Source organism: Sander lucioperca, chromosome 17 (assembly GCF_008315115.2).
Source record: "Sander lucioperca isolate FBNREF2018 chromosome 17, SLUC_FBN_1.2, whole genome shotgun sequence".
NCBI classification, from domain to species: domain Eukaryota; kingdom Metazoa; phylum Chordata; class Actinopteri; order Perciformes; family Percidae; genus Sander; species Sander lucioperca.
Window position 1 is genome coordinate 21,077,100 of NC_050189.1, and position 15,674 is coordinate 21,092,773.

The window sequence follows — 15,674 nt, forward strand, 5'->3', positions numbered from 1 at the left end:
GAAGTATTCAGATCCTTTATTACTTAAGTAAAAGTATTAATACCACACTGTAAGTTAAAGTCCTGCAGTGAAAATGTTACTTCAGGAAAAAGTCTGAAGTAAATATTATCAGGAAAATGTAGTTAAAGTATTAAAAGTAGAGAAAGACAGACAGAGAGAGAGAGAGATAGACAGACAGAGAGACAGACAGACAGACAGACAGAGACAGACAGACAGAGAGAGACAGACAGACAGACAGACAGACAGACAAGACAGAGAGACAGACAGCCAAAGAAAGAGAGACAGACAGACAGACAGACAGAGAGAGACAGACAGACAGAGAGAGACAGAGAGAGAGAGAGAGAGAGAGACAGGCAGAGAGAGACAGACAGACAAGACAGAGAGAGAGAGAGACAGACGGACAAGACAGAGAGACACAGACAGACAGACAGACGGACAGACAGAGAGAGAGACAGCCAGAGAGAGAGAGACAGACAGACAGAGAGACAGACAGACAGGCAGAGAGAGACAGGCAGAGAGAGACAGACAGACACAGAGAGACAGACAGACACAGAGAGACAGACAGACAGAGAGAGAGAGAGACAGGCAGAGAGAGAGAGAGACAGGCAGAGAGAGAGAGACAGACGGACGGACAGACAGACAGACAGACAAGACAGAGAGCATCCCATTTTGTATTGTTTTTGCGAAATCTTTCTCAAATTAATAAGCATCGGACTCGGTGTGCGAGGACCTTTACCCGGTAACCAGGGTAACCAGTGGTGTTGTTTCCAGGACGAGGACGTTAATGGCGAAGAGGAAGAAGATGGTGGCGAGTCGCCCCCGAGAGACGACGTCACGCGGCCGCCGGAGGTCCGAGTGAAGCGCCTGATGGACGAGGACCCGGCGTTCAGGAGAGGGCGCCTCCGCTGGCTGAAACAGGAACAGCAGAGAATCCTGAACCTGCAACAGCAGAACATCACTAAGAAGCTCCGCGGACAGAACCAGACCCAGGGTCAGATATCACACTCACACTGTTAGACAGAACCAGACCCAGAACCAGACCCAGGGTCAGATATCACACTCACACTGTTAGACAGTCCTTCCAGAAAAATGCGGAGTTTTTTTGTGATTGTTGCGGGCAAAAATCCTTGATTATGCGGCAAGTTTTCTTAAAAAATGCGATGGAATATGCGGGATTTTTATGCGATGAAATTGCGGGAACTTGCAAAAACTGCGGTTCCATCGTGGCTTCATCGCGGGGTTTGCAGCTTTTCGATGATGTTCACGTCGCGTAATTACGTCACTTCATAACTTTCCCATGGCAACAGGGGGAAATGGCTGCTCGTGTGAAGTAAACGCAACATTTTTCAACTTTCTGCTAAGATATATGTGACTTTTTTGCAACGAAAATGCGGGGATTATGAAATCATGCAAGCCCCGCATATTTTTGCGCGGAAATCGGCAATTTATGCGGCGAAAGTGCGGCGTATTTGAAAAAATGCGCCCCCCCGCATAAATATGCAGACTTGGCTGATTATGCGTTGAATTATGAGATCGCATTAGACAGAACCAGAATTAATGATCGTTTAACCTTCGGAATATTTCAGAAAAAAGTCTGAATATTTTGAGAATAAAAGTCAAAATTTTCTCTGAATATTTTTGAAAAAAATTGTAATACTACAGGACAATAGACAGAATATTTTTAAGTGTAAATGTCGAAATATTACACGTAGGGTTGGGTACCGAACACGGTACTCCTTTGTGTACCAACCGAATTTGATAAAATTGGAATTATTTTAGAAAAGGTCAGAATATTTTGAGAATAAATCTCTAAATACATAATACATAAGAAAAAAGTCACAATATTTTGAGAATACAAGTCAGAATATCAGGAGGTTAACGACGTAATCCTGGTCTCTGATTGGCAGATGAAATGTCTCAGGAGACACCTGACGGTTGTCCTGTCTCTCTCCCTCCTGCAGGTCAGACGTCCCCCGTTGTACCCATCCACCTCCCCGGGACCGGCCGCTTCATCCCGCCGCAGGAGTGCAAGCTCAAGTTCCCCTTCAAGAGTAACCCGGCCCACCGGTTGTCATGGGGACCAGCCAACGCCGCCCTGCAGGCTCTGGGTCTAGGCGAGGGAGGGGGAGACCCAGGGGAGGTGCCGGAGGAGGGGGGGCGGAAAGCCTCTCCGTCGCCCCCGCCCGCTCTCCTGCCCCTCCCCTTCCAGGCTCCGCCCCCCCCTCGCATGCGCACCCCTAGCCCCCACCGCACCTGGCAACAGCGTAACCAGGGCAACCAGGGCGGCTTCTTCTACCACAACAACCACCAAAACCAGCAGCAGTATCAGCAGCAGCAGCATCGCCGCCACCGCCGCAACTCCCTGGACCTCTCGGACCGCAGTAACTACGACAACGAGCAGCATGGGCGAGCGAGGCAGAGGAGGGGGGCGTCGCCCGGGCCGGGGGGGGAGAGAGGAGGGGGGAGAGGCGGGGGAGGAGGAGGAGGAGGAGGGAGGGACAGAGACAGAGACGCAGGCTTCCACTACAACCCCCACCAGTACCATCAGTTCCACCACCATCCCTACTACAACCCCCACAATGCACCATTCCAGCCAGGGCCGCACCCCAACTACCACAGCCTGCCACGCCCTGGAGCTCCGCCCCCTCCCGCTGACATGCTGCTGGGGCCAGGCGGGTGGGGCTTCAACACGCCGCCCAGGATGAGACGCCAGTTCAGCGCACCAGACCTCAAAAACAACAAGGACACGCCCATCTGACCTCTGATTGGCTGCAGGGAGGACACACGGCGGGCCTGATGCTGGAGAAAGAGAGAGAGAGAGTGTGTGTGTGTGTGTGTGTGTGTGTGTGTGTGTGTGTGGCTTCCTTCTAGCCTATAGGACGCGTTAGCGTTCTGCCTTTGCCGTTCGTTAAACAGGATGGAAGTTTATTTTGTTGTTTTACCGATCGCCAGACTCAAACAGAATCTGCAGATTTTAGCGGACTGTTTATCTGAGTTGTATTTTAATTGAAGACTGCTGGTGCTGATCGCTGATTTAGATCTCTGTGGCCTCGATCAGTCGTTTATAAAAAGGTTTTTAAAAGGTTAAAAGTTTATAAAGATCGGTGCCTTAAAGCTAAAGTGTTAGCTCCCGCGGCTAGCTGCTGTTAGCGGAAGAAGTCTTGCGTTGAAGCTACTTAAAGATGAAGTACGTTGGTTAGTTTGAGTGTTAGCTCCTCTCTTTTAGCCGCTGGAGGAGGCCACACACACCCAGGAGGCTAACTAGCCTGGTTTAGAGGCGTGAGTGTTAGCTCAGTGGCTCTTGAGCCGGCTAATTTGATGAAGTGCTGCACAAGGGGGAGGGGGAGTATTAGCCTAGCCTAGCCTAGCTTAGCTTTGCTTAGCTAAGGCTGCGTTTGCGTTGTTTAGGAGTTACAGATCGTACGACTTCAGCAACGAGGAAGTATTTAACACAGATTAAGTTAACACTTAAGGTTAATGTTTGCTTTTTTAAGATGAAATCATGAGTTCAAGATTTTAAAGTGTAAAAATATGCAAATATAAACTCTAAATGATTTCAAAAGTCTCGTTTTTTTCTGTATTTCAGTTCTGAGATTTCAACATTAGAGAAACTTAACATTGTCTAAATGGAGAGAATTAACAATATGATTAAATATGTGTAATTAATTTAATTGTTTAGCCAGAAACAGCCCTGAAATCCCCTATCCTCAAACCCACCAGACTCCATGTAACTAATCAGTACTTTTATCATCGTGAAACACACTTCATTCAAAGTGGACAGAAACTAAATAAAACTACCAAAGTCCGTCTTGGTTCATCTTTCCACTGTTCCAACAATCACCTCTCTGGTTTGGTTGAAATAAACCCTTAATTCATCCATTTACATGTGGAGATATACTGGCTCTATACACGCTAAAAGTCCTGATTATTTACATGGAGTCTGGTGGAGATATGCTGGCTCTATACACGCTAAAAGTCCTGATTATTTACATGGAGTCTGGTGGAAATATGCTAGCTCTATACACGCTAAAAGACCTGATTATTTACATGGAGTCTGGTGGAAATATGCTGGCTCTATACACGCTAAAAGTCCTGATTATTTACATGGAGTCTGGTGGAGTTTGGTGATGGAGATTTCGGGGCTGTTTCATGTTAAACTAAAAGCATCTTACTCTTTAACAACAAGGTCTATCTCTGTAGGGATCCTTTAAGAAAAAGAGAGAACATTTTCCTCGAAGCTTGAAGCTCGTAGTTTCTGTCTCTCCCGTGCGACGTTGAATGCTACAAACCAAAGAAAGCTGCTCTGTGGCGGACAGACGCGCTGCTGTACGGACGGAGGGAGGGAGGGAGGGAGGGAGAGAGAGAGAGAGAGAGGGAGGGAGGGACAGAGAGGGACAGAGGGAGAGAGAGAGGATATGAGGAAGAGAAGATGTTGAGAGACTTGCGTTGAATCTTTTTAAAGCGTTGTGTGTATATCTGAAGTGTATCCTGACTTATTTGTCTCGATGTTTTTATGAAGATGAATCTATTTTAAAAAAAAACGGGCTGCGACCTAAACATTTAAAGTGTTGCCTTCACTGTCTCTGGCAATCGTGGGAAGATGTAGGACTCGTTTAAACAGACGTGGGAAGACTGTAGGAATCATGAAACATGGATGGGTTGAGATGTATGTGAGCAAGGAACTCTGGGAAATGTAGTATGAGACAGGCGGGGGATAAGAGAGAGACTATAAGCTTTGTGTTGGAAGTAGGAAGAGACACTACGTAAGATTTAAAGGATCCGAAAATAAAACGTTATGACGTCCAATAGGGACGAGGAATCACGCTGCCTTCAGGAGACGGAAGGAAGTCGGGAGATTGTGGCTTTTACCCCTGTTTGAGCTGGTATTTAATGCCACTTTAAAGGCGACATAATGACAGTTAGGGATATATATCACACTAAGAGACGCACACAGACACACACACAGAGACACACACACACACACAGACACACAAACACACAGGCACACACGCACACACTAAGAGACACACACACACACAGAGACCCACAAACATAATGACAGTTAGGGAAGTAATTAGAAAATATTCACGTTGTTAAATGACTCGACTGATGAATTAATTATAAATTATAACCGTTACCGAGCTGTTAATTAACGCGGGGATGTTTTCTGTTAACTTTTCTGGAAGTTGTATAAAAAAAAAACAACAGAAAACGGCCACGTTTCCTGCTTCCCCCACGTGAACCTGAACGCATCCTCGGCGGCTTTTACCTGCCATGAACGATGACGCGTTTACTGACCCTGCCTAAGCCCCGCCCACACAGAGCGAGGCATTGTGGGAGATGACGAGTGGAGCGTCTTTTTAGCTCCGTGACTTTAAGACCTTTTTCACAATAAAAGTTCAGAAACCAACCAATGGGAGCGCTCCGCCTCCGGAGGGAGTCGCCCAGATGATGATGATGATGATGACAGAAACACAAGAGGTGAATGTGATTGGCCAGAGAAGCATGACATCAGCAGTTGTATCTCTGCCTTGTTCTGCTCTGCTGTCTCTGGAACCGACCAATCACGGGACAATCCTGATAAACTGCTGCCACTGCCGCCACCGCCGGGCTTTATGGGAAAAGAAGTTTCCCGTTTGCTTTTTTTTTTTTTTTTCTTGTCTTTTCTTATTTCCAGTTTGGGTTCTGATTGGCTGGCTGTTTTTCTTTCTTTCTTTCTTTCTTTTCTCTGCGTATTCATTTTTGAGCTTCTCGTATTTTAACCCTCGCCGACCGCGTGTGTTCGCTTTGTGATGTCATCACGCCGTCATCACTCTTATTAATATAAATATAAAGTGTCGTTAATATCGGGTTCTTTTGGATGCTGCTAAAGGGAGCTTCTTCGCCCTCATGCAACCGTGTGTGTGTGTGTGTGTGTGTGTGTGTGTGTGTGTGTGTGTGTGTGTCTGTCTCTGTGTGTGTGTGTGTGTGTGTGCGTCTGTCTCTGTGTGTGTGTGTGTGTGTGTGTGTGTGTGTTTCCGGGTTAATTTAGAATCATAATCTAAAGTTTGTTTTCACGTTTATAAACCAGATGTTATTGTTTATCTTTCTAATCGTCTGTTGTTGAGTTTGTTGTTGTTGTCCGACGAGGGAGGGAGGGAGGGAGGGAGGGAAGGCGTCGCCATGGCGACCCTTCTCTTGGTATATATCACTAAACTGACTGTCCCGCTCCACCACAGACTCAGACACTTCTCCCGTCTGTCGGCTGGTTGTTTTCTGTCTGTGTTTGCCGGTTGTGTTTTGGTTGTATCAGGAACCAATCTCAGGCTCTACCTGCAGACACCGTGACGCAATAAACTGTCAGTGAGAACCAAAAACTCAACACGACTCCTGGCTTCACTGGTCCTCTCACAGCTGCAGGTTGTTACACACACTGATAGGTGTCATTAATCACAGAGACACAGACACACAGACAGACACACACAGACACACACACACACAGACATACACAGAGACACACACACACACAGAGACACACACACACACACACACACACACACACACAGACATACACACACACACAGAGACACAGACAGACAGAGACATACACAGGCATACACATAGACAAACACAGAGACACACACACAGACAGAGACACAGACACACACAGACAGACACACACATACACACAGACACACAGACATACACACGCAGACACACACACACACACAGACATACACACACACGCACACAAAGAGAGAGACACACACACACAGACAGAGACACAGACACACAAAGAGAGAGACACACACAGGCATACACATAGACAGACACACACACACACAGAGACATACACTAAGATACACACAGAGACACACACACCTTTCCAGCTTTTTCTAATCAAAAATATTCCACCTTATTTTCCTGTAATATTCTGACTTTTATTCTGAAAATATTGTGACTTATTTGTACCTCAAACGTTCAGGTTTCACACCTGTTAGTTTTGGTTTCAGATCAAACTGAAAAGTCTGAAAATCCCAAACTAGGAAGGACTGAAAGAGCCCAAAATATGATACGGATATCAGCCAATCAGCAGATAGTATCATGATCAAACATCTTCACGTTAGAACTGTCTCTACGTTGTCTCTACGTTGTCTTACTGAATTAAAAAACAGCCTAAAAGTCACGAGATTAGTTTATTTTGAACATATTAACAAAAAGTAACTAAGAATATGTAACAAATCCTCAATGTGTAACTTATTTATATATGTTATATATTCACATTCAGACATATAAATATATAATATTTATTTAGGAGGAAGCTGAGAGAACGAAAATAAATGTAATGACAAACATCCTATCAGCAGAGAGACAGAAAGTCTTATCACACTTCCTGTTACAGCCGCTGTCAATCAAACTACACACACACAGACACACACACTTACACACACACACACACACACACACAGAGACACACACAGACATACACACACGCAGACACACACACACACACAGAGACAGACACTGAGACATACACACACAGACACATGCACACACACACAGAGACACACAGACACACAAACACAGACAAACACTCAGACGCACACACAGAAATACACAGACACACACAGAGCCAACAAAGACGCACACACAGAGACAGACACACACACAGAGCCAGACACAGAGACACACTCGCACAGAGACACACACTCACACACAGACACATACACACAGACACACACAGAGACACACACAGACGCACACGCCCATCTAGGCACGGAGGAGAAACTGTGAGTTTCCTCTTTAGTTTCTCCTCTGACTGGAACAGACGATCCGTCAGCGTCTTCGCTGGTGTTCAGAATCTTTTATCGACGGTTTTTGCTGCTTTTTTGTCCGACTCAGCCTCTCTTTGAGGATCTGTGTCAGGATGCAGCTCTTCTTCTTCTTCTTCCTCCTGGTGTCCTGCGGCGCCGTGGCGGTGATGGCGTGGGCCGGCTGCAAGGGGGACCGGGACACGGACCACCGGCCGAGGGAGAACTGCACCGCGCTCGGCTTCAGCGACGTCCCGAGGGGATTCGAACCCTCGACCGAGGTAACACCACAGAAACGCACACAGACACACACACAGAGACAAACACACGCAGACACACACACAGACACACATACACAGAGACACACAGACAAACACACTGAGACAGACACACACAGACACACACAGAGACACAGACCCACACATACACAGAGACACACACAGAGACACACAGACACACACACACAAACAAACACACAGCCACAGACGTACACACACACAAACAAACACACAGACACACACACAGACAGAGACTTCAGTCTGTCAATTTCATCCTAAATCAACAAATAGAAATATGTAAATATTAATTTACACAATATTTGGGCTGCAGCTAACCATTATTTTCATTATGGATTCATCTGATTATTATTATTTTGACAAAAACGCTGGAAATAGTGTCAGAAACATAAAAAAACCTGACAAAACATCGGAAAAAGACACAAAGCCTTTTGAAAAAAGTGCGTTTTTCATTCAGGACTCTCCTCATCTGTGTGTGTGTGTGTGTGTGTGTGCGTGTGTGTGTCTGTGTGTGTGTGTGTTCTTGTTTAACTATATTCATGGGGTCCAAAAACCGGGAATACAACATACTTGTGGGGTCTGGACAGCTTTGTGGGGCCAAAATGCTGGACCCCACAAGGTTAAAGGTCTGTTTGAGGGTTAAGACTTGGTTTTAGGATTAGAGTTAGAATTAGGTTATGGTTAGGGTGAGGGTAAGGGTTAAGGTCAGGCATTTAGTGGTGATGGTTAAGGTTAGGGTAAGGGGCTAGGGAATGCATTATGTCAATGACGGGTCCCCACAAAGATAGTGAAACGCACTTTTGTGTGTGTGTGTGTGTGTGAGATAACGGTCCAAAATTAAGTGAAACCGCACCTTTTCTTTATTGAAAAACATAAAATTTTTTTTGAGGGACGACGCCTAAATTCCCCCATCTTGTAGTCGTGAAATAACTTTAAACCAACTGGTTTTCTGCTGACTGTCAGGGCTGAACTCGACTCTGATTGGTCTGCTGACTGTCAGTGCTGAACTCGACTCTGATTGGCCACCAGTGTTTGACTGACAGGACCAGACTGCGAGCTTCCTGTTTCGGACGGATAAGATGACAGATTGACACACGGATGCATCAGAAGAACTGGATATGGATGTATCATGAGAACGTTATGGCAACGGTTTTGACGATTTTTGGGGCTGTTTTAAAAACTTTTTGACACTTTTTCTGAACTTTTTTAATGATTTTTGTGTCGGCATTTTAATCTTTTTTCCGACCCTTTTTTTTCTCCTGTTTTTGTAACTTTTTCGAAATTCTTCACTATTTTACAACATTTTTGTAACATTTTCGAAATTTTTCACTATTTTTATTTTACAACATTTTTGTAACATTTTCGAAAATTTTCACTATTTTTATTTTACAACATTTTTGTAACATTTTCGAAATTTTTCACTATTTTTATTTTACAACATTTTTGTAACATTTTCGAAAATTTTCACTATTTTTATTTTACAACATTTTTGTAACATTTTCGAAATTTTTCACTATTTTTATTTTACAACATTTTTGTAACATTTTCGAAAATTTTCACTATTTTTTATTTTACAACATTTTTGTAACATTTTCGAAATTTTTCACTATTTTTATTTTACAACATTTTTGTAACTTTTTCGAAATTTTTCACTATTTTTATTTTACAACATTTTTGTAACATTTTCAAGGGTTTGTGACACTTTTAAAAAAAGCTTTTTTTCTAAATTTTTTTACACTTTTTCCATTGTTTTCGGAGCTGTTTTCGACGTGGCCGTTCAGACAGCTTTTTAATGTTTCTCTGTCTCTGTTTTTAGGTGATGTTGCTTCCCAGCAACCGGTTCTCCAGCCTGACCTGGTCCTCCTTCCAGATCTTCACCAAAATCTATGAGATCGACCTCACGGGCAACCAGGTCTCTGTCCGTTCCGTGCTCGTAGAAAAACATAAAACTTAATCCTGAATCCATAAAGCCGGTGGATGTTTCATCAGCTGTGTTGGAAACCGTTCCCTTATTCAAAGGAACGGTTTCCAACGCAGCTTCTGCCTCATATTGTTGTTGTACATGTTTATAGTGCTGGGCGGTATGACCAAAAATTTATATCACGGTATTTTTTAAGATTCTGGCGATTTCACGGTATATTGCGGTATTTTCTTTCTTTTGCTTAACTGGGTCTTTATATAGGTTTATAATGGCTTATTTTAACGTCAGTATTCAGTACTGTCAGAATATAAAAAGAAACATTATGTCATCATGTTTACTACAAGTTTTGATTACTAAAGGGTTTTGCTTGGTTCCACAGCATTTATCAGTCCCTCCAGAAAAACGTGATTATGCGATCGCATAATTCAATGCATAATCGGCCAAAGTCTGCATATATATGCGGGGGGGCGCATTTTTTCAAATACGCCGCACTTGCATAAATTGCCGATTTCCGCGCAAAATATGCGGGGCTTGCATGATTTCATAATCCCCGCATTTTCGTTGCAAAAAAGTCACATATATCTTAACAGAAAGTTGAAAAATGTTGCGTTTACTTCACACAAGAGCAGCCGTTTTCCCCTGTTGCCATGGGAACGTTATGAAGTGACGTAATTACGCGACGTGAACATCATCGAAAAGCTGCAAACCCTGTGATGAAGCCGCCCTGTGATGAAGCCATGATGAAACCGCAGTTTTTGCAAGTTCCCGCAATTTTTGCAAGTTCCCGCAATTTCATCGCATAAAATTGCATAAATATCCCGCATATTCCATCGCATTTTTTAAGAAAACGTGCCGCATAATCAAGGATTTTTGCCCGCAACAATCACAAAAAAACTCCGCATTTTTCTGGAAGGACTGTATTATGTAACGTTATATGAAGGAGAATGCGTGAAACCGTTACAGAATCGAAACTATTTTTTATATTGTGCAAAATACAAAATAGTAAAATATACTTACATTAAATAAATACACATACCAACAACTTTAACATGCTTCATTTTCAAAACAAAATTGTTGTAAAATTGCTGTTTAAACACTACCTTGACCACAGGTAACGTTAGGTTGTTGTAGCAAAGTGGGCGTAGCGTTATGGCTCCGTAGCAGACGTTTTTGTAAAAATAGGCTAACGATTGGGTCATAACCACGAGACTTACTGTCTCATAGTTAGGAATTACCGTATAGTACAGGAGAAGCTCTCAGGCAGTTTGGACTTCCATTAGCTGTTTAAGTTTAATTACTAATGTTAACTATCATTTTAGTGATCAGTAATTAGCCTGTGTCTATGTTATCTCCTTACATATACCTACGCTCTCCGTCTCTGCTAGATTGGGAATGATTGAGATTTCTCTTGGCACAGCTACCAGAAGACTTCCAACTTTCAGACAGGTTGCTCACGTCACATCTACGTCTTCGAGCTCAGTTGGAGGCTGCTCAGTAACGCTCAGACATCACCGGGAAAGATCTTCTAATATTCTTCACTGGTCTCCGTCAAGAGCAACGGGATCTGGTGGTCCATTTATTTAACTGTCTATGGACCATGCGTGTTTAGAAGCGCAACACCGTCGCGTGGCGCAGCGTAGCGTTCCGAACGTTGTGTAATCAAATACACCGGTGTGGCGGTATATTAAAGATTCATATCATAACAAAAATATACACCGGTATTCGGTGTATACCGCCCAGCACTACATGTTTAGGTAGAAAATGTTTTCCTGACGCTGTGTGGCCGCAGGTTCCAGAGGTCCCCCCCAGCGTTGCTCCGGTCCTGCCCAGCCTCAGTGTCCTCCGGCTGGGATCTAACCGCCTGACGTCCCTCCCTGAGGGCTCGTTCTCCGCCTGTCCCGCTCTGACTAAACTCTACCTGGACAACAACGTCCTGCACTCTCTGAACGACCACAGCTTCTCTGGACTCAGCAAGCTGGAGGTCAGCATGTTAGCATTAGTGTGTTGTGGTTGTAGCCTGATTGCACGGGAAGATGCTTGTGTGAACATGGCGTGGGTGGAAGTTAGGACGCATGTTTTATATGTGGTTTGTTAGGAAGTTAAAGAGGAGGTTGTGAAGTTTAAATACTGTATTAACAAGGAAGTAGAGAATAAAGGTAGCTCGCTAGGAAGTTAGAATAGAAAATGTATTATTGAAAACATTAAATATGGAGCATAATCTTGTGGTTTCAATGGCGTTTTTTGATGAAATAATTTAATATTTATATGTATATATATTTTGAATGTGAAACTTTACAAGGACAATGTTTTCATTGTTTCTCTTCTGACTTCCAGATCCTGGACTTGTCATACAATCGAATCACGAAGCTTCCTGAGCTGATGCTCCGCCCACTCCTCGTCTTCGAGACCCTCTACCTGGAGTACAACCAGGTGGGAGAACCAACGCAGAGCTTCCAACGTATAATATAATTAATATAAACCGGCGATTTGAACAGTGAGCTTACGTCTACTTTTTAATGCTCTTTACAGCGGGGTTTTTTTTCGACATTGTTCCTGTTGTTTTTGACTGTATTTTTGACAAGTTTGTCTGCTGTTTTTTAACCTTCGTAGGTTTTTATTTTTCGTTTTTTGGCGCTTTTTGACTTGATTTTTTACGCTTTACGTCTTATGGCCCTGACACACCAACCTGACAGCCGACCGAGGAGGAAAGGCAGTCGGACTCATCAGTCGGCTCCCCAAGTCAGTCAAAAAAGTGCCTCAGAACACACCGAAGTGACGCCGACTTGAGCGTACGTTCTGCACGTGCGTGAGACGTAATACGTCTCCATAACAGCAGGCGGTGCTAATCTGTATTTTCGCCCAAAAAATGAAAACGGGCAACTGATTGGACGAATGCATCACATGGTTCTGGCTGCTCCCAGATTTTACAACTGGGCATAATGGTGGCTCATTGAGAATACGATCTCATATTGTACTAAAATAGTTCACTGAAACATGTTTCTGAAAACATTTTAAGCAAGAAAAAGGCCGTGCAGTTGCTGAATCTGTCTTCATTTCAGATCGACAAAGTTCGGTTTAAAAGATTTTCATCAGATTTTGAGAGGCTGTTCTTCACGTTAACATAAGTGCACTGATTTGCTAGTCAAGGGCTAGCACTCCACCAATCAGATTGGTCATTGAGTCCGACTGCCCGCCCTCCGACCCAGCAAGTCAGGTCGGCCAAAATGAAGGCCGACGAGGACGACGGCACGGAACACACCAAACAGACTCGAGTCACCGACCTCGCCAGAATGTCCGACGGCCGATTATCGAGTTGGTGTTCAAGGGCCTTTACATTGGCGGAGGTTGGCATGTCTAACACTTCGTCACATTTACTTTTCATTTCAGATCAAGGTGATGCCTGATGATTGGTTCAGCCCGAAGGAGGAAGTGCCGTACCTCTTCCTCTCAGCCAATCCCTGGGCCTGCACTTGTTCCCTCGGGTACTTTCACAGATACCTTGGCGAATACGAACTCAACTTCTACGTCCGGGATGGCCTGGTCATCAACAATGATGCAGACAGTGTGGTGAGTCCCACAAAAAGGAAACGGAAAACAAACAGTAAAGACAAACGCAAAAAGGTCTTTACTTTAAGAACGAACGTACAAACCAGTTATATACCGTTACACGGTACCTGCTCGACTCACCTCGACTCTACTCGCCTTTTTTGGATTTCCATTATGATAAAAAGTCCCTGGTACCTGCTAACAAAACTTTTTTTAGTATCACCTCCGTCGAGGTTCTGTTGTGGAAGTTTGTTTTCACAGCAGGAGTGGATTTAGATCTTAACAGAAGTCAATTCAATTCAATTTTATTTATAGTATCAAATCATAACAAGAGTTATCTTGAGACACTTTACAGATAGAGTAGGTCTAGACCACACTCTATAATTTATAAAGCCCCAACAATAGTAATTCCCCCAAAAGCAAGCATTCAGTGCGACAGTGGCGAGGAAAAACTCCCTTTTACGAAGAAACCTCAGACAGACCCAGGCTCTTGGTAGGCGGTGTCTGACGGTGCCGGCTGGGGGTTATGATGAACAGTGGCAATAATAGTCACAATAAAGATAATGGACCAGTGACTACAAATGGTAGTCGTAGTAGTTCATGTCATAGCAGGGCACTGCAGGCGTTACAGTATGTAGCAGTTGAACAAAATAAGACAGTTGAAGACTAAACCAAGTTTGTTTTTTTGTATTTTATTATATATTTACAAATATAGGAGTAACACAGGTTTCACAAAGGCCACGACAGCTCAGTGTGGAAAATGTCTCTTCGACGAGTGAACAGGAACACTGAGCTTATATACAGATAAAGAAATGGGAGTGATAACCACACACGTGCTAGTCTAAATATGACTCTGCATTTCTTACAGGCAACTTTAGACATAGAAGACAATCTGAAACACAGGAGACATCCTGGAGCCATTTATCTCAATTGTAAAGGGGACAAAATGACTGACTACTGAAGAGATAGTTTTAGGGTGACCTTGTAGCCCCTATCTGTTCAGGCTAACGGTGCTCAAATTATTTTCCTGACGTTGTCGCTCCCACTAGGCCTGCACGATTCGGGGAAAAATATGAATCACGATTTTCTGCCACGATTTTTTTTCTCACGAAGTGTAATGTTTATTGCACACATGAACCATGACAAAACAAGACTAATTGGCCGTACCAAACATAGATTTTTTTTGGCACCTATTGCACATTGTGCATCACCACGAGCCTGTAAACATGGAGGCTTCAATGAAGAGAAGGGAGAGCATTGCAGCGCTTAGGAGCTCTTTTTTATACAGTCTATGTTTAAAACTCACAGAAGAAAGTACTAGCGTTTGTGTTGCAGTCGGCTCGTAAAATTAAATGAGTATCAAAGTCATAAAAAAGTTATTGAAGTTATTTAAAAATGTAATCGTGAACAGGGTGAATCGAGATCGCGATTTTATTTTATAATGATTAATCGTGCAGGCCTAGCTCCCACTTAGTTTAGTGAGAATCAGAATAAAAATGTGGGAATGAGATAAAGTCACTTTCAGCATTGTGAGCGAAAACTAAAACAGAAATAAGACAAAAATATAAAGAATCATGTTTAAATGTAATTTTGCCATTACAGTTCCAAGCGAGCTGAGGCGATACCAAAAGGTGACGTGAAAACCTGCAGACTACTGATTGGTCGGAGAGAATCGTCACTAATCACTGCATCATCATTGCTATAGCGACAGACGACGGGGGTGTCCTGAACGAACCCGCCATTTTTAAATAGTTCAGCCAGCGGTGTTTTTTTTGCTGCCTCCAGCTTCTTTAGAAACTAAATGTGTCTTCTGGCAAACAGCCACATGCTGAGAATCAACAACAACACACCTTCCACGTGCTGTGTGCGTGTCGCGTTAGGTCGCGGCAGTTTCCTGCGGCGTCGCAACGACGACCAGCCACGCTCGCCTCAGACATGAGGCGGTACTAAATCTGCGATGGAAAAAGGAGGACGGGGCACCGCGGTCGAGCTGAGTCGAGCAGGTACCATGTAGTGGAAAAACGCCATAAGTTAGAAGAACACCGAAGATCTCATCTTAAGTCCAGTTCAGACCAAAGATTTGCGGCGAGAGTTAAACCGTTTCTATGGAGATGATACACC

At 43.8% G+C, this 15,674-nt stretch overlaps 2 protein-coding genes across 5 annotated transcripts in view; one reads left to right on the top strand and one right to left on the bottom strand.

Annotated features, from left to right (window-relative positions):
* Positions 1 to 3,538, top strand: part of kif1c (kinesin family member 1C) — a 35,971-nt gene extending 32,433 nt beyond the window's left edge. Inside the window, exons 26-28 of one of the 4 annotated variants that reach the window (XM_035993830.1) lie at positions 772 to 990; positions 1,040 to 1,046; positions 1,962 to 3,538. In XM_035993830.1, the coding sequence (XP_035849723.1) occupies positions 772 to 990; positions 1,040 to 1,046; positions 1,962 to 2,758 (1,023 nt within the window). In that variant the 3' untranslated portion in view covers positions 2,759 to 3,538. Of the gene's footprint in view, positions 1 to 771; positions 992 to 1,023; positions 1,047 to 1,960 lie in introns of all 4 variants that reach the window. The other 3 variants (XM_035993831.1, XM_035993832.1, XM_035993833.1) reach the window with 3 other exon arrangements.
* The window catches only part of LOC116034141 (hemicentin-1-like), a 1,482,957-nt gene that overhangs the window by 1,376,630 nt on the left and 90,653 nt on the right, over positions 1 to 15,674 (bottom strand). The gene's annotated exons all lie outside the window — the stretch shown is intronic.